General features: G+C 35.5%; 1 protein-coding gene across 1 annotated transcript; it reads left to right on the forward strand.

The window, feature by feature from the left end:
- Positions 1–133: 133 nt before the first annotated feature.
- Positions 134–27,356, forward strand: LOC102232504 (RAC-gamma serine/threonine-protein kinase). The gene is made up of 14 exons (XM_023333444.1): positions 134–669; positions 5,732–6,153; positions 11,962–12,087; positions 12,175–12,286; positions 14,173–14,317; positions 14,458–14,589; positions 14,786–14,851; positions 16,044–16,112; positions 17,199–17,321; positions 17,403–17,531; positions 18,853–19,067; positions 20,874–20,961; positions 22,706–22,808; positions 23,549–27,356. Exons 2-14 carry the CDS (start codon positions 6,108–6,110, stop codon positions 23,632–23,634), a joined length of 1,440 nt encoding a protein of 479 aa, XP_023189212.1. The 5' UTR covers positions 134–669; positions 5,732–6,107; the 3' UTR covers positions 23,635–27,356.
- Positions 27,357–27,364: the final 8 nt, after the last annotated feature.

Here is a 27,364-nt window from a genome sequence, read left to right on the forward strand (position 1 = left end):
TATTACAGAATCATACTAAAATTAACAGAATATTCTTTAGATCTACGTTTTCTTGTCATTAGGTTGTAAACTTGCATGTGTAACATAATCTGTCTGAAAAACCTCATAATAAAATTGCTCAAATTAAAGTAAGAAGTACAGCATAGTAAGAATACTCCCAAAATTATTTTTTTGTAAACAGTAAAATAAAACAGAGACAAAAATAGTGAGTTTAATGCTTGTAACACAAGGTATTGATCTTGCCATTTCGGTCCCCTCACTTTTAATTTTAAGTTTAGACCAGGAAGTAGTTGGATTAAGTCAAAATCAGCCCTGTTTTGGAGCGGGTTGGGTCAACGGTTGTGGAAAAGCTCAAATTTCCGACAGCACTGGAATGCAGCGGGAGTCCTCCCAGTCGGATCTGGCTGAACGTGACGACGTGCCGACTCGGAACCGAGGAGCGAGGTTTCCTGGCGGAGCAACGGAGGGAGCAGGAGCCGAGCGGTTCAGACAGTGTTTGGCGCAAACCCTCTTCTCTTCAGCTCAACACCGGCGGCCATGGCTCCATCACTGTCCTCCTGAAGGGACGTTACTCCGTCGGATGCTCTAGTAACCGTCGAGGAGGGAAAGAGGAGGGAAGGAGGAGTGAAGGAGGAGGAGGGGGCATCCCTATCAGTCTTCAACTACCAGGTGAAATAATTGCGCCGGTTTAATGTAACATGTCTGGGATTTGGAAGGAAATTATTCAGGAGAGTAGCTGGAAGGGAGGAGGTGGGAGCTAGGGTCGTCGTCTTTTTTTTCCTTTCTGTTGGGGTGCGGATTCGTCGGATAGGGGCAGAGGTTATCGCGCTAGCTAACGGCGGCGGCGGCTCACGAACCCCTGCTTTGGCTTCGTCATCCGCCAAGCCTGGGAAGGGGTGCCTCGCCGGGTGATGCTGTTACGGGAATGCATAGCGGCACCGTCCGTCTGGCCTCGGCCCACCTCCATGATGAACGATACACCCCCCATCCCCAGCCTCCACATCCTCTCTTCAACACCCCCCACCTCACCCGTAAAAAAAAAAACAAAAACACAATATCAAGTGTTCATACTGAATCAATAAATAATACCAACAACGTTATTTAATGGCGGTGATGGAAAAACACCAGGACCAGAACGGATCAGGCGCCCGCTTCAAACTGACAGCCAGTTTTCTTAGTTAGCCTGGCATTCAGCTATCTAGCCGGCTAACATTAGCCCCCTACCCCCCAACTAGCATCCCCGGCTAGTCTGCATCCTCCATCCGAGCCATCACAGGTCGTTCTGGTTCACACCAGGGTCTCGTACTCGGTTTCCCACCGCCCACAATGGTCTCGTATCGCAGTGAGAGCCACCGCCACATATTTATTCCCGTTTGGCCCGTGAAAATATAAAGGAGCACGCAGAGCGGATGTTGTTATGTAACAGATAATGACACCACACGCCCTTGAAACAAAAGCTGTTGTTTCAGTATTTTGTGCGAGGTGCGGGAACCCAGTCATGGGCAGAGAACCGAGGACCACATGGGTCGCTTGTGGTACCGGTGGGCTGCGACTCTGAGCAGTCTCCAGAAAGACACAACGGCTTTTTCCTGTCTGTCAGCCATTGTTTTTGTTGTCATTAGGGTATGGGGGGTGTCACATACCCCCCCATTCCAGCCCTGGTTCTTCCCATTGTTGCCTCTTGTTGTTGGTTTGCTTTAAATGAAAAATACATGCATCATAACACCTTCAAGCTGAATGTCCAAAGAACGATAAAAAAAAATTAATGTCACAATATGGAAAGTTTTCCAGTCATGTTTCTTTAAAATCCTTGGAGGAACAGGGCCTATAGAAGCCTCAATTGTGATGCATAAGGAAATGCAAACTGATATTTGTAAAAAATAAAAAAAAGAGCAGAAAAATACATATTAAGAGTCTTAGATTTATATTCTAGCATTTTAGATGCATAAAAGAAGTCAGTAAGTAATGTTAAACATTTCAGTCCATCTGGATATGTTTTGGTACCGACTTCTGGGGCCAAGATTCAATTCAAAATCAATTTTTAAGTCAAAACAAGTATTCATAATGATTGCTGTCGGTGTGCAAAAGATCCTCATGATCTACTCTAGTCTACTTTGCAAAGAGTCTTCTTTGCAAATAAGACTCTGCAAAGAAGACAAATAAAGACATTAAAGCACCACATTTATTAAATGTGATGCATCCTCCGTTTTGTTTTTATAAAGCCACACCATTCTGCAGACAGTGTTCTCCTTGGACGACTTTGCATTTTCCATCCTGAAGTTTTTAGCCATTTAACAATCGTTGTAGTTTAGTAAAGAATTGTAAAGAAAAAAATTACATAAGTCCTTACAGCGTTGGATAAACATCCTGTATTCATCTCAACCTAGAACATTTATAAGAACTCACTTATTCCAAATGCTGTAATTTTACTCAAATTTTGACTATTATTCAGAGATGAAGTTGTGTCTGTGGCTAGTTTGACAGTCTGTGATTCTGTTGAGATCCTTTTATTATGTACAGTTTTTTTTAAACACCATGAAAAGGCAAATATCCACATTTGTGGACAATAAAGATTATTATTATTGCACATTATTTGAAAAGGATTTCGTCAGACAATGGATTTGTTTTATTTTTTTGTATTAAAATTGATTTTGGGACCTTGATTCTGAATTGTAGTAAATGAGAATCGGGACACTTATGTGAATCGATTTTTGGTCGATATAGTCAATCATAATTTACAATGTAGGTCCATGCCAGGGATGAATTGTGTGGTCTCGGTCTTGGAAGACCTGGCTTTGACTCCATGATATGATATGACAAACAAGGTCTGGACAATATGGTTGAAAAACATAACTATATTGGCAATTATTGAGTAGTTGTTTTTTTCTTTATTTTAAATATCTGAAATACTGCCAAACTGTTGATGCGACGTTTTCTGTTTTATCCACAGTTTTCAGTTCATGCTGCTGTTTTTTATTTTAAAGGAGTTATGAGGTGAAACCTGAAACTGCTGCTGCAGTTGTTGCTAAGTAACCAGAGAGTGAGTGAGTTGCTAGGTAACCAATGTGTAAGTGAGTTAGTTGATTGCAACAGCCTTGCTTATCTGGTGGTGAGAAGTTGAGCAGCTAAACCCTACATGGCCTGCCTACGTTTCCCAGAATGCTGTGCGGTTCTGAATCAGAGTTCAGTGAAATTACTGAACATTCTATCGCATGTATTTTTTATTGATATCGATCACGTGACTATTGCGATAGATACTGTTATTAGTTTATTGCCCAGCCTTACCAAGGAGTAGTTTTGGTTGAGTAATTAATTGTTTCTCCATTAAGCTTTGCAATTGGTGGTGAACAAAAAAAACCCAAAACATAATGTCCTGAAATATTAGTAATGATAATATCCTGAAACATTTGACCTTAGTCTTGTCTTGGAAAGTCCAGTCTTGTATGCAACAGTGGCTGATTTTGTAGTTTATACTGGGATTGTGTGGGGTTTCGATTATCAGTTGCAGATCCTGTGATGGCTATATATAGATATTTATCATTTTGACTTTAGATTAACAAATTACTAGGGAGATGTTGGTGCAGATACATGATTGTTGTGTAAAATAATAAACCTAATCATATTCTACCTCTATGTGGGTAGAGGAAATTGAGGTCTGTTAGTGAAGAAGAGATTGGGATGGAAAAATAAAGCAGAAAGGGAGGAACCTGAAGTCTCTGTGGAAGGAAACGTGAGTTGTTATGATTTTATGCTTATATTTATTTGCAATAAATAGCACAAATGATAGTAAAGTGTGGAGTTATGGCTTCACCAGGTCCAAATTCTGTGAAGTAAATCTTCTATTAAGCACTTTTGTTATTCAAATCTTGATTGATTAATTGATAAAATAGTCAACAGATCAACCCGACACAGAATTGATAAGTGCAGTAAAAAGGGCTAATTTAAATATTTATTTAGCTGCAGATGCATCATTTGCTATATTATTTCGTTTTAGGGGAAAATAAATTCTTTAGAAAAAACAATTCAGTTGTTGCGGTTTTCTTTACACATTTTTAATATTAAAATAATCTTAATTTGTTAAATGAAAAATCTAAAGAATGTACCTTTTTTATTTGATTAATAGGTTATTAAAATAATCACTAGTTGCAGCCCTAGTGTGAAGTTTCTCAGCATCTGTACCAACCCGTGTTTTGGAGGTCCACTAGTGTGCAGCCCAAAATTTGTTTTCCAAATTGTGTGCACTGAAAGCGACAAATACTCTCTCATTCATACGACAGGTAAAGGGAACAACAGGAAAAAATGGCAACAATGCTTGTTTTTCAATAAATACAGTGTGGTGAGATTTAATGTTTTCACCATGTCGATAAATCATAACAGGAACAATAAATACTGTATCAAAATCATGGTTAGAAATCACTGCATTTTTTTCTTCTTCTCTTCTGAGGAAACAAACCTGTGCATTATCGTCCTGTGCATTATGGAGTGAACAGTAGTTCAACTGAGCTATAAATAGTATGAATATGGGTGCATAAGTGCCAGCGCACTTCAAGTGGCCTATGGATACACAGACGTACAATATGTCAGGCCTCAAACAGGAAATGTTTACAAATATCAGGGAATGTGCAACACATTGGGAAGGAGAGGAATATTAAGAAACCTCTGAGGAATAAGGCTGCAGAATATATAAAAAAATGTGTAACTGAAATAATATTGCTATAACAATATAAATTATGATTAACTTAGATTTTTCTGGCTCATCTCTAATCAGATAATCGACAAATCAGTGCTATATTGCATTGATGTTCAGTCAAGCAGAAAAGGCTGCACTTTTCAAACAATATGGCTGAAAAACAAACCAGGATAAAAGCGTTTTATTCTGGTCGATATCAATAATTATCGATACGTTTTTTTGTTATGAATATCTGAAATACAACCAAACTGTTGATGTTACCTTTCTTGTTTTAGTTACAGTTTTCACCCCTGGTCATTTTTAAGCTGTTAGGAGGCACAGAGGAAAAACCTGAAACTACTGCTGTGCAAGTTACTCAACAGGTTGTTGCTAGGTAACCAAAGAGTGAGTGAGTTGTTGCTAAGTAACCAAAAAGTGAGCGAGTTAGCTGATTCCTCCAATTTTGCTTAGCCGGCCAGGAGAGATGGCCGGCTAAAAAAAGCTAAAGCCTTTCCGCTGCCTACATTTCCCAGAATGCAGTGCAGTTCTGGATCGGAGTTCACTGAATATTCTATATGTTGATTATTGAATCTACTTATATTGATGAAGTGTCTATCATGATTTATTGTCCAGCCTCAGGAAGGAGGTAAACTGAATGGTGGAAAAAGTGAAAGTTTGAGAAGTAAAGACAGAAACAAAAGTTGATGTAAATGAAAATGGACGGTACTATAAAAGAAAAGGACGGGACAAGAAATTTGGAAAATGTAAGCGAGAGAAAAAGAAAAGGGATGATGCTGAAATGTTTAAGGATGTAGAGGGGAGCAGGAAGATGCAAAGTCTCAATGGGAGCAGCAGGGAAGTTGTTAAAGATGGAAGCAAAGAGAAGGTAAAGATCTGAAGGAGTGAAGGAGGCAGGAAGTGTGCTACAGCTCTAAACAATGAGTTCTTGCTGGCTTTATTTGCTGTATGGAGGAAACTATCCACTGACCTGCTCTGTTTTTTTTTTTGTTTGTTTTTTTCTCCTTCCCTTCCTCTCCTTTCTCTGCTGCTGTTTCCTTCCAGGCTGACTCACGCCAGGAGAGCCTGAACACACGGAAAGGTTTCAGAGACCACAAGAGTAAGGAACACTGTGAAACAGAGCTGACGAAGGAAGGTGTGGAGAAGAAAACGGAGAGAGGGAGAAGGACAGACAACAAGAAGAGAAAGTGGATTTGTATCTGCTGTGACGAGGAGAAGAGAAAGTGACAGCTGGAATACGAGAGAGAGGAAAAGTTTTAGAGAACAGCAACCCCCAGTAATTAAGGTGATCCATCGGAAAGGTCGAGCTGACCTCTAAAGTTCAGAAGAACCAAGCTTCCCTACAACCCCTCCAACTGCTGTCACAGAACGGTCACCACACTGGGAGAACTGGAAGAACTGGTGTTGAGGAGAAGCCACCATGAGCGACCAGAACGTCGTCAAGGAAGGCTGGGTCCAAAAAAGAGGTCAGGCTGTTTTTTTTCTCTTTTGTTTTTTGTTTTTTTTTTTAGATTTCAAAAACATCAATTGCTATATATTTGAGCTGTCAGATGGATGATCAAGATAATTCACTTAGTTTATTTTATTTATTTGTGTTTTATTTTTGGTTGTTTTATAACCATTCCATCTGCAAGTCAAAAAATAAAAAATGCACAATGCTGAAAAAACACATGACAAAATGAGTACAGAAATGGATAAAAAAATTTATATAAAGCATAATCAAAATCATTGCAGCCGAATCTTCTCTATAGTTTTCTGAAATATCTCCAACCAGTTCCAGCTAAATCTGTAGACAAACTCATGAAATAAAATCTAATCAAACTTTGTAATATTTGTTTATCAAATTATTTTTATACATTTTTGTTTAAAGAGTGAAAAACACAGTTTAAAATACTCACAATCATTACACAGCTGAATCCCTCTAATTGAAGTAAAATGATTTTAATATTCATTTTGACCTTTACATTTTTTGAAATCTTTTTCTTACTTCCTAGTTTGTTTCTTTAATTTCAAACCACTTTGAGTTTATTATAGGTTTAGACTGCATCTACTTTATCATCTTTCCCTGAGATTCGCAGCATCAGTTTTACCTCCAAAAAATATTGGGTTAATGAATTTTATTGACATCGCATGAGCCAGCCACATTCAGTGGATGGCTCGTTCTGTCATTACTGTAAACACAAACCGTAACATATTTTGACTGAGAACCGCGTACACAGTACTGCTGCCCCAAATACTCATTAGAGCACCAAATGTGGATTAAGATGGTGCTGAAAATAGTCCCTGCTAGTCAATTTCATGTTTTATGTAACCTTTGATTAAAATTGTGATCCATTTTTGTTTTAAAATCAGCTGTAATGATTTCTCTTTTTTTTTTTTTTCCTCCAGTCAAATTTTAACAGATGTTTGTATTCCAATGAAAAAATATGTAAACTAACAGTACATAATGGGTTTTAAGCTTTAGTTGTTCAGTCAGTAGTTTCTCAGTTCATCAGCTGGCCGATTATTGCGGACAATCAATTTGATTGGCTGAAGACTGCATTTGTAGATTGGTCCATGGATTTACGTCAACAGCAACTTGTCAACTACCAATTTCAATTGAAGACACTTCTGCTAATGTGCTAATAGTGGAGCTAATATTTCATTTAGCACTTTGTTTAAATGTATTTTTCAAAATTTTAAATTTAATTGTGCTTTATTTGTGCCCAATGACATTAAAATGAATCCTGAATTCTGATTCTTATTATTTTTGCTAACTTTGAAAACATTTAGCTTCCCTTAAATACATTTTTCATGATGAATTCTAAAACTCTAAATTATTTAGCTGCTCTGTAAACCTTCAGTTGAATAAAGTTTGAGATCTGTATTGAATATTTGCCAGTTAAAAACTCTTGAGGTAGTTAACGTTTTTATTCATGCTCTTATTTTGAAGTGGTTGAATACTGTTCACGAAGCAGCTCCATTTCCTTTCACCACTTTCTCTGCCTGCAAATGACATTTATTTTAATATGTGTCCATTATGCATTGCAGTAGAACTGCAGTTTAAAAGCTTTAGCACTTTAGCATTAGCTTTGGCTAAGTAGCATGTTTATATAGCATTTTAGCAGAACTAATGTTTATAATTTGTACATGTTAGTTATTAGCACAACTAACATTGTAGTTAGCAGTGCCCATTCTGGTTTTTATAGTCTGCATTTAATGGGATTGCTTTGTTGACATGTAGATAAACGACACCCTAAGTTAGGAAATGAACCAGACGTCGTTTTAGCTAAACACTTCAGGATTTCTTAAAATCCCCAACAGATTCCTTAAAACAAACTGTCATTCTGTTAACAGAATGTAATGCATTTAAGTTGTTTTTGGCATTAGATTGAGGCAAGAATTAAAAAATACATTATGCAGACACATTCAGTAAATTAGGATATTATTAAAAATCAGACACATTGTATTGGTTAATTACACATAGATCGATGATCGAAAGACTTTCTGTTAATTTTTTCCACATACAGTTAATGAAAATTTAATGTTTTCATTAACAATAATATAGTATTATTTTTATTGTCAAAACAATAACAAATCTATTTTAATACGGACATCCTTCCATAGCAAACACATTTTATTTTGGAGATGATTCTGACTAATTTTGTACTTCCTCTGACTTTTTTATTTATTTATTTATTTATTTATTTTTCAAACGCCATGGTACATGAACCAAGGACTTTAAATCTTAAGATAACCATTTCAGATGGTCACCATCTCTGCTGAAATATAACAATAATAAATCCTTCAATCTTACAAATCAGACTAGTAGAAACTGCTGTTGGTTTGTTAAAGCAAAAGCAGAGCTAAATGGGTTATATGGAGAGAAAGATAAAATCAACTGAGTTGCATGCAGCTTTGTGAAAACTTAATGAAAACAAAGTAAGATTCTTCTTTTTGCATGAAACTGACTTAACTTTATGTACAAGATTGCAGTTCTGAGACCATACGGTGGCTTCAGCAGAGGCCTGGACAGGCATCGTGCTTCTGGCTTCGCTTGTTAGCCTAAGCTGATTAGAGATGCGCTCCATTTGTCTAAATGGATATTGCAATTTAATTTACTCTATACTTAAGTGTCAGCAGTTCAAAGACTATATTTATTGAGTGCTTTCAATTGATGGTCGATTTTAATCCTACTGAGAGGAACAAAATACAGAAATTAAAACAAAATATGAGGCAAACAGAAAATGGGCACTTGCTAAATTGTTGTTTATTTATAAGCTCTTTCGCACTTCTATGCTGAAATAACCACCTTCTTTAAATGAACTATTTCAAGAGTCAAAGTCCAACATTTAAACTCTTGTTTAAATCAAATAAATAAATATGGAAACATATATTTTCTCCTGTCATTTTTTCTGTGAGCTGTCTGTTGTATTTGCATGACTTGCTACAAAAGCAGTCTAGAGTACTAGGGCTGCAACTAATGAATATTTTAGTAAACAATTGTTCTACAGATTATTTTGACAATTAATCAAACAAAAAATGGACACATGACAATATTAAACAATATAAATAAATGTTAAAAAATGTATATGTATTTTTTGCGTAATCTAATTACATAATATTCCTTTATGGTTGATCATTAGTAGCAAAGGACGCATCTGCAGCTAAAACAAATACTTCTAAATACCTTTCTGATTGTTTTTAGTACCAATACTAAAGCTAATCTGTTTTTTCTATGTCGTGACAGATAATCTGTGGGGGGAAAACAATCAAACTCCTATGTACTCCCAGTACTAACTAGAATCAACCAATCAGATTCAGGAGGAGGGTCTTAGCAACCCTTGTAGCCTTTGGTTGCTTAGCAACAACCTGTTGAGTAACTTGTGCAACAAAAAAAAAAGTGTGGAGGGAAATTTATGGATAAAACAGGAAAGTTCACCAGTTTGTTAGTATATCAGAAAATTAAAATGAAAAACTAACCAATAATTATCAGTATTGACAATTATTGATATCTACTGATATTACTACTTGCATTGTGATAAGTTTTTCAGCCGTGTTGTCCAGACAGTTTTGATCTAATTAGAGTCAGTATACATACTCCAGTTGAAAATTAATCAATTGCGAGATTAATTAATGATTATTTCAATAATGGATTGGCCTGTCATGATAACAAATTTTGCTAGAAAATAAATTGTTCCAGAAATTATTGCAATAAACGATAATATTGCTGTTTTGAGACCATTTCCAAGACTACATTCTCAAATATCACTAAACTTTAAATTCTAATGAACATTTAACACTGGAACTGGAAGGCATTTTAAATTTGCAAAATAAATAAGCAAAACAACAGAAACAACAAATAAAATTAATTATGAAGTCTCTGTAAACAGCAAACAGAGGCCAGTTGTCCTACTTGAGGGTATTTTCAATTGAAGTTGAGTTTTTATTTATTTTTTGCTAAAAACATCAGCTTCTGTCATGAAGGATGTGTTTTCCATCCCTCTCACTCCTGCGTTCTCTGTCGGTGTAAAGAACAGCACTTCCAAACAATGGTTGTTTACCTGCCAGAGGGCCAGCGCTGAAGCTTTGGGCTGCACTCTAGCCTGAGCGGCACTTGGCTGCTGGAGTTTATTTCCCACACTGCTTTGTGTGTTTGTGTAAGTGTGTCCGTTTGAGTTCATTCATTGAAAGGTTTTTTTTTATTTTTTTTTATTTCTGGTCTGAGCTCATAGCTGTTGGCGCGGAGGCAGGAGGAAGTTTCTCTGTGGCGCTATGAGCCTACAGAGGATGACCTAATGCTTAGGTTCCTTCCTCTCTGCTCCTACAAGTCCCTCTATTGTTTTTTTGCACCTCTGTGGGTTGTTGTAGTTTAGACTTAACTCTTGTCAAAAAATGTCCACACTTGTTTTGTTAAAAAAAAATTAGAAATGAGATGTTTTCTCTAAATGTTGCTAATGGAAAACTTCATAATTTGTGTCTTTTGCAGCTTTTTTTCTTAGTGCAAACCTGATATTTTAATAGTTTGCAGAAGATCCCAGTCTCAGAAAGACCTGACAGTTGTTGGAGACTTGAAAATATGGCTAAAACAAATGCAATAAGTCTGTGCTGCAATGGACAACAGCTGCATCTTACAATCATTTTAGAAATAAATCAATCTATTGATTATTCTGACAGTTAATCAAATAATCAGATAAAAATGGCACATTCTGCTATTTTCTTATTAAACTACAATATTTGAAATACATTACAAGATGGAAATAAACAAATAATTCAATCCATTTTTTAAATTAGAAGGTAAACATTTCATCGCCTCAAATGCAATAACAGAATTCTTTTAGTGAATGCTTGAAGAATATGAAAAAACACAATTTGATCAATTTTGGCAAAACATATTACGAAACAAAGCTTCTTTTTTTAAATCTTGAATGTGAAATAGATATGTAATTTATAGTTTTGGCTTACTTACTGCTCTGAAGATGTTTTTTCAATAAATGGCCTTTTTTGACTCATTATACTCCAGTTAATGAGTCAAAAATGTTTCAGTAATTGATACATTATGATTAATCAGAAAAGTCTTTTCAGCTGTACAGTGGACTGTTAAACAGATTCAGAAAATTAAGAAAATATTCAATTAGCTAAATAAAATCCACATATTCAACTAGTTCTTCACGTTATACATATTGCTATGTAATATTGCAATAACAGTAAATTTGTTGTATATTGTGCACCACTTTTAAAAAATAAAACATTACATAGATTTGGATGATTTTGTCATTTGCTATTTTTCGACCTATAAATTAATTTTTTGACATTTTCCTACATACTCATGCTCGTTTCTGCGTAGAAACTTCAGTGCTCTCAGGACTTCATTTTGACAAAATTCTGACTTCAACAAATAATGAGGTTATTTTAATGATCCAAATGTAACACTTACTAGATTTTGACGAAATGTGAAATAAAATTAGCTTTCCATATTGATGCATTTAGTGAACAGGGTAAGAAAAAAACTCAACATTTTTTGCCTGTGTTTTGCCTGCTAAACAAGGGAGAATTGTTCTATTTTGATCACTAACTCATTGATTTGTGCTTCGCCTGGCATAATTGAATTGATTGGAATCTTTAAAAATATTTAAGCTTAAGTTTTCCTTCACATGAACTTTTTTTTTTTTAATGAAATGTTTTTCGGTCTATTTTTAAAATACTGTCAGTATTAAACTGGAAACATTGGACAGAGGTACAGAACACCCAGGAATATTAGTAGGTGACCTTTCTCTCGTTGTGTCTCCCTGCAGGCGAATACATCAAGAACTGGCGACCACGTTACTTCCTGCTCAAGGCAGATGGCTCCTTCATCGGCTACAAGGACAAACCGCAGGACTCGGACCTGGCCTATCCGCTCAACAACTTCTCTGTAGCAAGTAAGACATGAGCAGGCCATGCCACCCTTCAACCTCTGCATGTTAAGATCGGTGTAATCCCAACACGTTTCTCTGGGGGACTTTCAGAATGTCAGTTGATGAAGACAGAACGACCCAAGCCAAACACCTTCATCATCCGCTGTCTGCAGTGGACCACCGTCATCGAGAGGACTTTTCATGTGGACACTCCTGATGAGAGGTTAGCTTTAATCCTCGCCTTTACCGTGTTCAGTTTATTTGATAGAAGTTGATACATCTAGCCTCTTTTGAACCTTAAACCATCTCATTAAAGCTACAGTGTGTAACTTTTATTAAAAGTATATATTTATATAAATGTATACATTAAAATTATCACTATGTTGTGACTGTTTGTTATGAAGAAGAAGTTTTATTGATATGGCACTTTTTCAGCAATGAGGCAGTTCAAAGTGCTTCACATGCATTAGATGAAAAATAAAAACACGAGCACAATAGGAAAAACAATCACAGCAAAAGAAAAAACTACACTTTAAAATGGTTCTCCATGTTTGATTCTTGCTCTGGATTGCGAAGTATTCCAAAATTATAAACTACCAGGAGTTTCTCTAAGTCTTCCTCCGATGTTAGTCCTGAGACAGATGATCCGTAAAAAGTTTGATCTCCTCCACCTTCTCCCTGAGCTACTATTGCCGTCTGAGGAAATTCACTACTCCCAACCAAAAACAACCAATCAGAGCCAGGACGAGTGTCTTAGAGTTGTCACTCATTCTCGTCTATGTGCTGCTCATTGTTTCAATGGCAAAGAAACAACTTACCATTTCAGGCAAATTGTTTATTTACTGTGATCTGTGCCTTGCTAACTAGCCTAAGCATTCCTGGCAGACTTTATCAGGAAGAAGCTAGTATGATTAATGGCGCTAAGACCCGCCTCCTGTCTCTGATTGGTTGCTTCTTGGGAACACTGCGAGAAGGCAGAGGAGCTCAATTTTATTTCCACAGATTATTTAATCCCAAACTTATGATATAGTGACAGTTTCAACAAATATGCAAAATATATATTTTTTTATAAAAGTTACTCACTGCAGCTTTAAAGGGCAAAACTTATTTCATTTCTAAATTACATTGAAGTGACAACCCTCTTATACTTGAGAGTGGCTACATACACTGCATTTTGGGAGATTGTAATCTGCTGTTAAAGAAGAGCTACAGATTCAACACTTTCAAAATACAAACTCAGCTTTTGATGAACTGTGTGCTGTTGAGACCTCTGGTGGAGGCAGATACGGATTGTCCAAGGAGGCCAGTGCCTGCAAATAAGTGCGTTGCTGCTGTATACAAACTGGTGTGACGGGAAAAATAAGTGTTTCCATTGCAGTTTTGCAAAGTGCACCAACTTTGATACGGCCGAAAAACCATCTCCTTCTGTCACAAAGACTTTTTATTGAAAAACATTTGTTTTTTCAAAATTGGCATGTTTCCATTTAGCACATTTATTTTCGTAATTCCAATCTGCACAATTTTGTGGTTAATGACAATGCAGCTACTGGTTTCGAGTCTACGCAGAACCACCAGGTTTTTTTTAAATTTTATTTTCTTCATAGTTGTGTTAGAGATTTTGATGAATTTATAGGGCGAATGGAATTAGTAATTATTCTAATGCTACATGCCTGGATGTTATTTACAATTGTCATTATTACTACTGTTATTAGTATTATTATGGGTCTATAGATTGTCGTGTCTCGTTATGAGAGTCAGTTTGTAATAATTTTGTTTATATAATGTAATTTATTTATTGTTTTTTAAGCCTGCAAATGAATGCCGTAACATGGTTTTAGCTGTTAATTATTGAGTTGGTACGTGAAATATTTTGTTAAATTTAGATAAGGTGTAGAACTAAACACAAATACGTGTTCACTTCTTCATACTCCTTTTCAAACAGAAAAGTAGTGCTAAGCTAATTATTTTTGTCCTTGGTTATGTATGCATATGTTATCTTATTTTTTAAAACCCATTTGAAATAAATGAATTAAAATGAGAAGAATCTCTTTATCTATGTTACCTCAATATGTAAAGGATTTCTTTTTAACCTTTTACTGGCGGCATTAGGGACGAGTGGGCCGAGGCCATCCAGATGGTTGCAGAATCGCTGGCTAAACAGGAGGAGGAAGGCATCCTGTGCAGCCCCACTTCCCAGATTGAGAACGTTAATGAGGAGGAGATGGACACGTCCATCAGCCACTACAAACGAAAGGTACAACTTTAACAGAAGAGACATCAGAAATGTCAAACCTGCTGGGTGTGGTCGATCAACCGAAGTTTGTCCACTGTTAAATGTGCCGAAGCTTAAAGTTTTGATGACGTTTCCCTGATTCTCCTCTGTAATTTGTCCAGACAATGAATGACTTTGACTATCTGAAGCTTCTGGGCAAAGGCACGTTTGGAAAAGTCATTCTGGTGAGGGAGAAGGCGAGCGGCACCTACTATGCCATGAAGATCCTGAAGAAGGAAGTCATTATAGCCAAGGTGTCTTCCCCAATTGTATTTTATTCTTGGACAAATCCATCATTACTCATATTTGATCTTTTACAAATACTTCCTAAACAGCAGCTTTTAGAGCTTATTAGTGACCATCTTTTCCAGTTATGTCTGTATTTATTTGTCAAAGATTTCTTTTTGTCTGGTAACTAATCACTTCTCTTTTAAACCTTTCTTCTCACAGGATGAAGTTGCTCATACGCTCACGGAAAGTAGAGTATTGAAAAATACTCGGCATCCATTCCTAACAGTAAGTATGACTGAAGAAATGTCAAACTGGATTAAAGAAGCTAACAGGTGACCTTCAGTCTAAGTTGTGGGGTCATTAATCCCTGAATGTCTGACTTTGTATTCAATTGAACAAATCAAATGTATTGTGCTTTTGCTTTCAACCAGATGACAAATAACTTAGAGATTATAAAGTTGAACACTGCACCTACTATTAGTGTAAATTTAGGTATCATGCTTATTAGATCCACTAGACACTTGAGGAGAAAAACAGACTGTTCAATCTTAATATGTTAATTATGGCATTAATGCCACTATTGCACAAACAAGACTTTGAAATTGGGTCAAAATATACAGCTCTGGAGAAACTGAAGAGCCCACTGCCCTGAACCTTATTGAAAACCTTCTGGTTATTCTGCCAAATCTTGATCTCTGAGCTCTTCCTGAGTTAAAACATTAGTGTTGTTGTTTCTATTTGAGGTCTGAAATCACTGCATCATTTTTGTTATTTTGACCATTTCTCATTCTCTGCAAATAAATAAAAAAATTTTGCTTGGAATTTCAGAGACATGCTGTCAGTAGTTCATAGAATAAAAGAACAATGTCAATTTTACTCAAACATAAACCTATAAAGAGTAAAATCAGAGAAACCGTTCATTTTAAGTGGTCTCTTAACTTTTTTCCGCAGCTGTAGGTTTTTGAACAACTATTGCATTTTTATTAATAGTGTTTTAAATACAGCTAAACACTACAAAATACTACTGGTAACCACTAATATACCCTTGCTAGCTAGCTTTTTTGTGTCTATCGTGTACAAATTTATCATGAGTTGGCTGGACGACATTCTGTTACCAACCCATACGAGACTAGGAGTATTCTGTGAAGATAAACATAAAACTTTTAAGCTTGACACTACAGGGGTTAAAGTTGTAGAGAGTGATATTCAGTGTGAAAAGCACACAGCTGCTGCCAAGAACCACAAGTAGACCCAAGAAATTTAAGTTTTTTGCTATTTGATTGTCGTACAACAGAATCCCCCAGCCATTCCCTACATTTATTGTTTTTCATTCTGAAATTTAATTTGAAGTGGCATTAAAAAGGTGTTTAAAAATCTTAAATTTCACTTTCTGAGACCCGCGGATACCCTGATACACCATGACTGTAGAAGGACAAACTCGTTTTAGATGTTTACTGTCTTGTGTACTGTCTTTCAGTCTTTGAAGTACTCATTCCAGACCAAGGATCGGCTTTGCTTTGTAATGGAATACGTCAATGGAGGAGAGGTAATATGCTGCTGAAATGTTTTTTAATGTATTGATTAAGATTGAGGTTGAGAGTTTCAAAAGAATCACTTAAACTCTCCAAGGTTGAGAGGATGAAAAGATCGAGGTTGAGAGTTTCAAAAGAGTTACTTAAGAGGCGTCCAAGCCAGGAACCACACTGTCAGAAACCTGTAGGAGGCGCTAACTAGTAAAAATAACTAAACAGATTATTGTCATTTGAAATGGAATTAATGTAAATTCGGTATTCAATAGCAAAAGTGGTTTTGGTTTATTAATAAAAGTATAAACATGACCTTTGGGGAAAAAACTGTTTAATTTAAGGATATGATCAAGTAACTCAAATCATCAAATACCTTCAAAGAGTCGTTGTGGATGGCAGGAAGGATCTCATAGTAATACAGAAAAATAAAAACATAAAGAATATTTTGCAGTAAAAGTTAAGAAAAATAAAAGAGAATGAAATAAATAACAACAATATGTCCAACGTTTCACATGGTGTCAAAAGCCTGGGAAAAAAGATTTAAAAATGGATGGCGAAGAGGCTCGTTTGACATGCAGAGACAGACTGCTCAATAGTTTAAGAACCAGTTTGAAATGAAACTGATTTTTTCAACAGGCAGATAAAAGAGGACATTTACAAACAAGAGGCTAATAACTCATAATTTCCTCTCCACAGCAGCTCTGCTCTCGCTGTTGGGTGATGCAAAATCTCTAAGCCCAACAACAGCTTACTAAAGTAATTTTTTGTTATCCATGTCATTTTTATTAAGCATATTCTAACATTCTAGAGTGCTGAGTGTTTTTGGTTTTTTTTGTATAGTTTGGTGGGGATTGGACCTGCTAATACCAGAAAAACTACACAAAAAAACGTAGGAGTACTTCTTCAGAGCGACATCTAAAAAAAGAGACCATTAAGTTAAAAATACATCTAGAAAGGAAAAGTTTTATTTATAGAAGTGTTTGGATTTTTGTGTTCCTCTGTATACAGAGGATCTCCATGACCACAGAGGCCTGTGTTGACTTTTTATTTTTATTTTTTAATGTTATTAAAGTGTGTGAACTTATGTCGTTTTTTTTTTTTCTCAGCTGTTTTTCCACTTGTCTAGAGAGAGGGTGTTTTCAGAGGACCGCACTCGTTTTTATGGCGCCGAGATTGTTTCTGCTTTAGACTACCTTCATTCTGCCAAGATCGTCTACCGTGACCTCAAGGTAAAGTGTCTACAATCTGAGATGGGAAAACAAAACCTTACTTTTTTTTAAAAAATTCATTTGAATTTTATCCTCCATTAGCTGGAAAACCTCATGTTAGACAAAGATGGCCACATCAAGATCACAGATTTTGGCCTGTGTAAAGAAGGGATTACCGACACTGCGACCATGAAGACCTTCTGTGGAACACCGGAGTACCTCGCTCCTGAGGTCAGGGCTTCCAGAGACTCAAATGATTCACAACACACACACTCAGGTTCACTGTATTTATTCTAACAAGAGAGAAAATCAACAGCCTCTGCCCCACATTTACAGGTGGCAACAGAAAAATGACGCTATGGTATTTAGCGTAAATTTACATCATTAATCCACATGACTAATCTCATCTTTAACTTAAATGACATTGAATATAGGCCTATTGCTATAAGCAATAAGTCAATTAATTGAATAATAAATTAAAACAAGCTAAATAAATTCCATTTGCATGATTTATCATTTTTCTCTTTCTCCAGAAAAATGGATGAGTAAAGTCTTCATTTTGTTGTTATGGTCTCAACAAGCCTTTTTTGTTTTTGCAGAGACTTCATAATTCATTTTATTTGTTGTTTCTGTTGTTTTGTTTATTTATTTTAGAGATGTAAAGTGTCTTCCAGTTCCAGTGCTAAATGGTCGTTGAAATTTGAAGTTTATTGATCTTTAAGAATGTGTTTCTGCATTATTTTGCCATTACTATTATATTACTTTAAAATTGTCTCAAAGCAATATTATTATTGTTTATTGCAATAACTTATGGGACAATTTATCGTTCAGCAAAATGTGTTACCATGACAGGCCTAATTGAATATTTATTTTAAGTGCAAGAAATAAAATACATATAACATAAAAAAAAATATCACACTATTGATAACTGAAGCATTACTTTAAAACATGTCTACCAAGAAAGAAAATTAAGTTGGTTCTTGGCTCTGCCCCTCTACATTAAATTAAATACAATCAATAACTCTTAACAAACTACTGATGAATGGTTCAGTTAACAATTGTAAAATTAAACACGTTTAAACCTTTAACACATACAAAACATGGCAAAATTACACATGAAACCCTGTATATAATTAAATTTCGTCTAAAGTATGTGCTAGACTATAACACTTGTAAAGAAAACAGAGCTGATCCTAATATGTACCACAGTTGCCGGCAGCAACAGAAAAAGGGAAAGGAGCTGTCAGTTTCTTGTTGCTATGGTAACCACCAACCAAAACAATAACCACCAACTTGGCAGTTGGTGGTTATTGTTTTGGTTTTGACAGTGTTTCAGTCATTTAGCAGGAACTCCCTGGTCCTTGTGGACCTGAATAAAGCGAACTCTGTCTCGGACTGAAAAACCACAACAGTTAGTAACTAGAGAAGAGATTCACGTCATCAGCAGATGGTGCAATCTTGGACATTTTGCTGTAAAATGTCCAGGATTACATGGATATAGATGTCGTTTTCTTACTTGAGAGAAACTGAGGTATTTCTTTCTCATAATCAGGTTCTGGAGGACAACGACTATGGGCGAGCGGTGGACTGGTGGGGTCTGGGCGTAGTTACGTATGAGATGATGTGCGGCCGACTTCCGTTCTACAACCAGGACCACGAGAAGCTGTTTGAGCTCATCCTGATGGAGGAGATCAAGTTTCCACGGACTCTGTCTGCTGATGCCAAGTCACTGCTGTCAGGGCTGCTGATCAAGGACCCCAACAAACGGTACACACACATACGAGCCATAAATCAGTTAATCGCATAATAAATTAAAATGAGCCGTTAAAGAGATGCTCCCCTTTAAAGTTGCTGAGAAGCCGCCATTTTGAAAAACGCTGCAAACATTTGACACAGAGTACAAAGCAGTTAGTTAGCACTACCTGCCCCTTTTGCCTGTTTTCCCTGTTTAAGCTGAGTGATTATATTTTTTAAATGTAATTTCGGTTACAGAAACTTCATAAACCATCTTGATTATTTTTGTTTTGCTTGTTTATTTTGAATATTTAAACTTTTTCCCAGTTCCAGTGTTGAATGTCATTATTATTATTATTGTATTAGTTGAAAATTGTCTCAAAATGACAATTTTATTGATTATCGCAATCATTTCCAGCTAAATTTGTTATTGTGACAATAACAAATTTAGCTGGAAACCACTTTTGGTGTTTTTTGATCATCTTAAAGCAAAAAACACAATTGCCAATGCAAGAAACCTTTCCCAGTTAGTTTCTGCTAGCTGAAACTAAGTAGCAGAGGTGGATAGAGTGCCCAAAAGTTATATTAGTTAAGACTAGGATTGGTTATTTTATAAATTTACTCAAGTAAAAGTTAAAAGTTACCATCCAAGAAATTACTCAAGTAAGAGTAAATAAGTATTTGGTAAAAAGTCAGTGATCAAAATATCAGTCATTTAATGTTTAGAAATTACATTGTTAAACAGACCAAAATATAAAGTTAAGTGGAAATTTTGGTATTTTAAAGACTTGAATGATTATGAAAAACGTTATTCCAAAATAACAAAATCAGACAAAAGAAACTTATTTTTCAAATCAGTTTCTTTCAGTGTAAAACTTTAACAGAACTACAGCTTTGTGTCTGGTGAATTATTGGTTAAAACAAACTTGTACTTCATTTTGTGAAGTTACATACAGTGGGTAGACAATCCAGAAATTTTACAAAAGTTAAACTTTTGTAATGTGAAATAGCAATGTGCAGTAGCAATACTTCACATTAAAATTACTCAAAGGTAAAAAGTATGGCATTGTAAAAATACAGAGTTTTTTCCAAAAAACTGCTCAAATAGGTGTAACCTAACTCTGCTGAGCAGTGCTGATCTTTGACCATTTTTTTTCAGCTGGTCACAGACCAGGAAGCTGAAATTATTGTGTCGTAAAATATGTGAATTTACAAATTTATGTGAATTCACAAATTTGTGAATTTATGATTCAAGATGATCCTAGTCATCTTGACTAGAATCAACAGATGGTTCTGTTTTTTTCTCTTTCTTCTTCCACTCTGCTAAAACACAAGAACTTACAAAGCAGTTTTGTTCTAGTTTCTAATGCAAATATTTTAGTACACTTGAAATAAGACAAAACTAATTTACAAGTACATTTTCACAAAGTTACAGGAGATTGCTTTAAGTCAATCATTCCCACTGTTAGATTAAGAATCTGCCAGTGGGACTAATACTTTTTCATCAATATTAAAAAATTATTAACTTAAAACAAGCTCCTATTTTTTGCAGCAAAGTTACTTGTGAGTTAGTTTTGTCTTATTTCAAATGCACCAAGATATTTGCACTAGAAACTAGACAAAATTACTTGGTAAGATTTGGTGTTTTTGCAGTGCATGAGGCGTTTCTGTCTCGGGCGAAGAAGCTGGTGTAATCTGCAGCTCCACAGAGGGAACCGGCTCACCCTGACGAGTTATTTTGGGATCAGTAGCAGGTTCCAGTGATGGATATAAGACCACATTTGACGTCTGACGTGGAGATCTTCTTCTTTTTCTTCTTCTTCATGTGTTTGCTGTCAGGCTGGGCGGCGGGCCGGATGACGCTAAGGAGATTATGAGGCACAGCTTCTTCGGCACAATCGATTGGCAGGACGTGTACGACAAGAAGGTGAGCACAGCGTTTATCCGCCACACGTCATCTTAACTTCAGAAGGAGTTTATGCAACATAGCAACTCTATTTTTGGTATTGGGGTTACCATATTTCCCAAAATTAGTCTGAGACAGAAATAGATGTGAAAAGAAACAAAATGATCTAATCCTTGTCTTTTTTTTAATCACTTTTCACCCTCTGTTAGTTTTCTAAATTATCTGACTTTATGGAGAATATTTTAAAATAGCCTGTTTTTATGCAAACTGTCGATATAAAAGTCACCGATGAACTTGACAAACCCGGTTAGAAAAACACGATGCAGACTTCAGGATTTTATCTCAAACGGACGTGTAAATAATCGCAGAAAGCACAGGGTTCATCTGGGTGATTTAATTTTTGAAAGTGCTTTGATTTAAATTACAGCATTTAATTAATTTGATATAATTTACAAGTTTCCAAACTTTAAAGGTTTGGAAAGTGCTTGATTTCTGTATAAAGTCCTTGGAAGTGCTTGATATTCAAACTGCACAGTTTCTAACGTTTGATTAAAAACTTAAAATTGGAAACATCACTCCAGATATTTTCATATACCTAATAAAAGAGAGCTTTTTTTTTCGTTGTCTTAAATCAGACAAGTCTTCTTATTTTAGGTTTGTTAGAATTACCAAAATTATTTCTATTTGCTAAATTCCCCCCAAAATTTAGTGAGAACTTTTATTTTATTTTATTTTTGCAAGTCCTTGAAAGTGCTGGATTTTTAAACTGCCCAGTTTTGTAATAAAATGCAATCTAACGTTTAAATCTGGAAAACATTCACATTGTAATGTCATTATTATTTACATTATTTCAATTTGGAAAACATTATATACAGTTGAAACCAGCTATTTTCATACACCTAATAAAAAGACAGCCATATTTTTTCCTCACTGTCTGAAGTTACATCAGACCAAACTCTTCCTGTTTTAGGTTATTTAAACTTACCAAAATTATGCTTATTTGCTAACTTCCCAAAAAAAATGTGAAAAAACATTTTTTGGATATTTATTATTCCGAATGCCTCAATGACTTATTGATGGAGCATCTTTTCCAGCGGTAGACAACGTAGATGCAGAGCTAATCAGAGACGCTGCTTTTTATTTATCATTTTCTGAACATGCTGACCTGATTTACATGAAAACTATTTTATATATATTTATATTATATACTGCCTCTTTAATTTAAGCAACAACAAAAAGAGAGATGTCTTTATATATATTGTTTTCTGTTTTCTAAGGGTGTTATCTTTTTTTCTTTGACCTCTTCATATTAATAGGAAAAAAAAGGATTATTGTGCTCTGTTGGCACGTTAAGATGTATTTTATTCTGATTTTCTGTCTTAATCTGAAAGAAATGCCTTAAATGTATTTGCTTGTTGCTTTTAAATATGGTAAAATAGCTAAGCATTTACTGTAAACATAAACCGAATTCGGGCTTTTCGTTTGGATCTTTTCCTAGGAGAACATTTTAGGAGTCTCCTCATTAGTATAGTGGTGAATATCCCCGCCTGTCACGCGGGAGACCGGGGTTCGATTCCCCGACGGGGAGTGAAGTTTGTTTCAGGTCCCCCTTGAAAATGAGATCTAGATCTCAACGGGGTTTACCTGATTAAATAAAGGAATAATAAATAATTTAAAAAAGTAACTGAACTTCAGCGAGTTTTAGTTGAATTCCCTGAACCTAAACCACAACAGCTCTCCTTCACTGGTTTCCTTTCTGGTCCAGCTGGTCCCCCCCTTCCAGCCGCAGGTCTCCTCAGAGACGGACACGCGCTACTTTGACGAAGAGTTCACAGCACAGACCATCACCATCACTCCGCCAGAAAAATGTAAGCACTTGGAAAATGTTTCATGTTTTATGCCAGACTGCGCTCGTCCAACAGGTACAACCCGCCTTCGTCTGCGGAAAAGTGATCTTTTCAAAATTATGATCATATATGAACATTTTAAGAAAGATTTTGTGAGATTTAGATATTCTGATATTTAAGTGTAAGTAAATTCTTGATTATATATTACCATCATCTGAATTCATGTGTGTTGGTTGTACAGACCCATTCAATAAATTAGAATAATATAGAAAAGTCCATTTATTTCAGGAAGTTCATAAGTGAAACATTATATAGATTAATTACACCCAGATTCATGTTTGAAACCCTTTATTTCTGTTAATTACAATGAATTTCCACTTCCATTAAATAAAACAAAACTTATTTAAAAAGTAAAAATTAACAAATATTAAGTACGTAAGAATTCATCCTTCTTATTATTATTGTATTGAAGAACCGTTGGGACATTAAGACCATAATTATTCATACCACACAGATTCAAGTCCGACTTCAAATTAAGTGTCACAACAAAGGGTGTGAATATTCTTACTTGTGTTTCAGTTCTCTAAAACATGTTTTTATTTGTTCTCGAGTGCTATTTTTTCAAACAAAGTATTCTCAAATTGCTCTAGGAAAGCGTCTGTGATGCAACGAGTTGAAGACGTGAACGGGTGGGAATACTTTCTAGTATTACTATACCGATCCAGCTGATTTCAGCCTCTGTTTTTATTAACATTTTTCAGACGACGAGGACGGGATGGACGCAGCGGACAACGAGCGACGGCCTCATTTCCCACAATTCTCCTACTCAGCCAGCGGGCGGGAGTGAGCGCTTCGTCCCAGTCAGCCACCGTCGTCCCCAGTCGTGGCCATTTTGAGGAAAACGCGTAGCCATTCTAGGAAAAAAATAATAATTACCAGTCTCCCCTCTTTTTCTCCCCGTCTGCCTCGTTGCAGACGTGAAGAAGTCTTTTTAGGGACTTTAAAAGAGGTTTTTGCACAGTGGGATAGACTCAAGCTGGTCTCCCCACACTAAAAAAAAAAGTCTCCTACATTTTCAGCGCTATTTACTGCAGAAGGCAATGTTTTTGTTATTTATTTTTTTCTCTCCATCAGTTTTAAGTTAAACCCATTCTCTTTGCGATTATCTTTTTTTTTTTGCCCTTTTTTCTTTTTTCTTCTTTGACATTTTTGCACTTGGTTTCGAAGAGCCGTTTTAGGGAACAAAAAACCAAAAATGTTGCCTTATGTGTGCAGATGTTTCGTATCATGCAGACAGGGTGGTTTTGTTGTCGTCTGTCGTTTTGTTTTTGTTTTTTTGGGAGAGGGCAGCCGGGTTTTGAGTCCTGAGGAAAAGTGCATGGCTCATGTTTCACTCATTTCTCATTCATCTGTCATGGTGGCACACATTTCTAAAACCATGGCGAAGAAAATCAGCTAAAAAGTAAAAAAAAAAAAGAGAGAGAGAAAATAAGAAAGAATGAGTCTGTACCATTTCCTTCATTGCTGCAGTCACTACTTTTTTTTTTTTTTTTTTTTATGGTTTCTTATTCTGAAACACTAAACTGCCGCACAGCTCACGCAGGCGCTCCAGAGCACAAGCAGGTTCAGACTCCGCTCTGCGCTCCAGCTTTCCACAGACTCTGCCACTCTTCGGTTTCTCATCTTCGCTGTAGGACAAGGGGAATTAACTTTCCCACAGGGAAATGTAGTTTAAAGTATGTGTGTACTGTATGCATGTGGGATGCGGATGCTGTCATAGCACACACACTTATAAAACACACACACACACATTACAAACACGTGTATTTTCTGCTCCAACTCTGACTGGACAACGACCTAATTTGGTCATTGTAGATTAAATAAAAGGAGTAAATTTCCCGCTAGAAAAACTCTAGAATTCTAAGATTGATCTCGGAAATTTTCTAGAAAAACTGGGATATTTCTGAGCTCCAAAAGTCAAAAATGGTTGAGACAAAAGTTCAGGCCTTTTGAGATTAATGTCAGAATTTTTTTAGAAAAAGCTTGGACGATTCTGAGCTCCGAAAGTCGAACGTCTGCCAGGAAATAATCCAAAATTTTGAGATTAATCTCAGAAAATTTCTAGAAGAAACAAGGAAACTTCTGAGTTTCAAATGTTGAAAATTTGCAAGAAAAAAAAAAATTTATTGAAAAAAATATGGAAAATTCTGATTTTGTACAGTAGATTTTTTTTTTTTACTTTTTCAACTTTCTGAGTTCCAAAAGTTGAAAATGTCCATCTAAAAAACTCTAAAATTAATTTAGAAATGAATCTAATTGTGAAGTTGAAAATTTATGAGATCCAAAAATTGAGTTAAAAAATTTTCAAGAAAAAATTTCATAAAGTCAGAACTGCAACTTCAGGAAAGTTTTGAGTTTCAAAAGTCTAAAACTTTCAACTTGTAGAGCTAAAAAAGTTTTTTTTCTGGAAAATTTCTGAGGTATATATAAAAAATCTAAGTTTCTCCTGTCTGGAAATTTACTCTATTGTTATTATTATTATTATTATTATTTTATAATGGCCCTAATACGCTGTCGTAGGTGTTGGCGGTTAACTCCGGAATAAATCAGATGTTTTGTGAAAAACGGTTGCAGTTGTCACCAGCAGGGGGAGTTCTCAAAGAGTCCATTGAATTTAAATTACATTTCACTTCCATCTTAAAGCGAATCTTTCTTAGAAATGTTCAAAACATAAGCTTGTGTTCTTATTACCACAGAACTGGTTCAGTTTAAATTAACTGTATCTAAAATTTGACTTGTTAACACCTAACTGTGTCTCATGGCTTCACTGGCTCACATGGTGGCTTGGTCAAACTTAAGTCTGGTCAAACAAATGTGTTTTGTTTCTATTATTTAAAAATATCTAATATATATATATATATTTAAATAGAAAACTTTTTTTATTTAAAAAATGGAAGTGTTCAAAGCTTCTGAATGTTACAGAAAACTAAATGCTATCCCATCAGCAAGAAAGTATGTACTTGTGACCGACCGTTTCCTTAAATACTGAAATCTCAATGTGTCAAATGTGAAATGTTCAGAAGTGTTCTAGAAAAAAGGGAGCTTGAAAAGTCAAAACTTATGTATAACTAATTCAGAAATAAATTGGACATTAATCTAAAAACAATTCTAGAAAAAAATCTTGGAAATTTTTGAGTGTTTTTTTTTTTTTTTTTTTTTAGCGAATTCTTTACTAGAAAAAAAAAAAGCCCAGAAATATTTATGTTTTTCTATTTGAGATTTTAAGTTTTTGACAGAAATGTACTCTTTTCTCTCTCTGTCGTTCTCTCTCCAATGGCTCCAATGCACTATTGTACAAATTTACTCAAATTAATTATTTTTTTTAGTTCTTCAATGTGAGTTTTGTTTATTAATAGGGTTTTGCATTATTATTCACTCTAAAAAAAAACATCAGATCTGATTTATTCCAGGAATTATACCACCAACGCAAAAACCGTCAGGGTTCCCACACAATTCATGAATAACACTAAATATTAGTCGCTGAATCGATTTCAATGGAGCGTGGAATCCACACAGGCAAATAACACACATAAACACACACACACAAAAAGTCTGATGTTAATATAAAAAACAATATAGGTGTAGAGAAAGTTAAATTTATCACACGGATGCAACAGGAAGCAGTTTGTGTGTCCTGGTCCATCGGTGCCGTCAGTATTATGAGAGAGGTTTATTTACACACATGTACAAATCTGAGTATCAAGGAATCGCATATAACGAGAAAACTGAGCCGTGAGACACTCAAACACCAAGACTGTGATATGACTGCCAGATAAAATGTCTCTCCAAACTTCTTGATGTACATATGCAATGCCTTTTGTTTCATTTTTTATTTTATTTTATGTTCTTATAGACAAGGTGAATAATGCAACGACTGAAAACAAAAAAAGGACGGTGTTTAACCACTAATTATTATTATTTTTTAATGAATAAATGAATTTACTTCCTATCTCACATGGGGGACGTTTCTATGGAGACGTACCCCACCGCCTTCCTGTCATCGTCGTCATGGAAACGACCCGACTCCTGAACCCTTCGAGGACATCACTGTACCCATGGAGTCTGCACTGAACTGTTTTCTTCACCATCTCTGGAAAAAAAAAAAAAAAGCTAAAAGTGGGACCTTGGCTGACCTTTTTGTTTTTTCTTCTTTTCTTTTTTTTTTTTAACAATGGTGGTTTGATCAGGTTGTTGCAAACTCACCGATCCTTGCTCCTTTCTCTCCCATTTTTTGTACCGTAGTGTTTGTTTTATTTATATTTGTCATTCTACACAGTGTTATCTTGTATGTTGTAAAAAGAAAAGAAATTGAAAAAGAAAAACAGGCACGTCTTCAAAGTCTCTGAAAGGTGATGATGGATTAACTGATTTTTTTTTTTTCTTCTATTTTTGGGATCATTTGCTTGTTTGTTTTCTTACCAAAACATTAGGGCAAGAACCCAGTAGTGGACTTGCATTGCCGTGTTAGTATTTATTTTGAATTAAATTAAAAGAAATACATTTCAGGTTTTTCTTTT

Source organism: Xiphophorus maculatus, chromosome 5 (assembly GCF_002775205.1).
Source record: "Xiphophorus maculatus strain JP 163 A chromosome 5, X_maculatus-5.0-male, whole genome shotgun sequence".
Lineage (NCBI taxonomy): Eukaryota > Metazoa > Chordata > Actinopteri > Cyprinodontiformes > Poeciliidae > Xiphophorus > Xiphophorus maculatus.

Coding starts and splice junctions, on each gene's coding strand:
- LOC102232504 (XM_023333444.1), top strand. CDS start 6,108: ATGAGCGACCAGAACGTCGTCAAGGAAGGCTGGGTCCAAAAAAGAG. Junction 12,088..12,174: donor CAACAACTTCTCTGTAGCAA/GTAAGACATGAG, acceptor GGGGACTTTCAG/AATGTCAGTTGATGAAGACA. Junction 14,852..16,043: donor CTCGGCATCCATTCCTAACA/GTAAGTATGACT, acceptor ACTGTCTTTCAG/TCTTTGAAGTACTCATTCCA.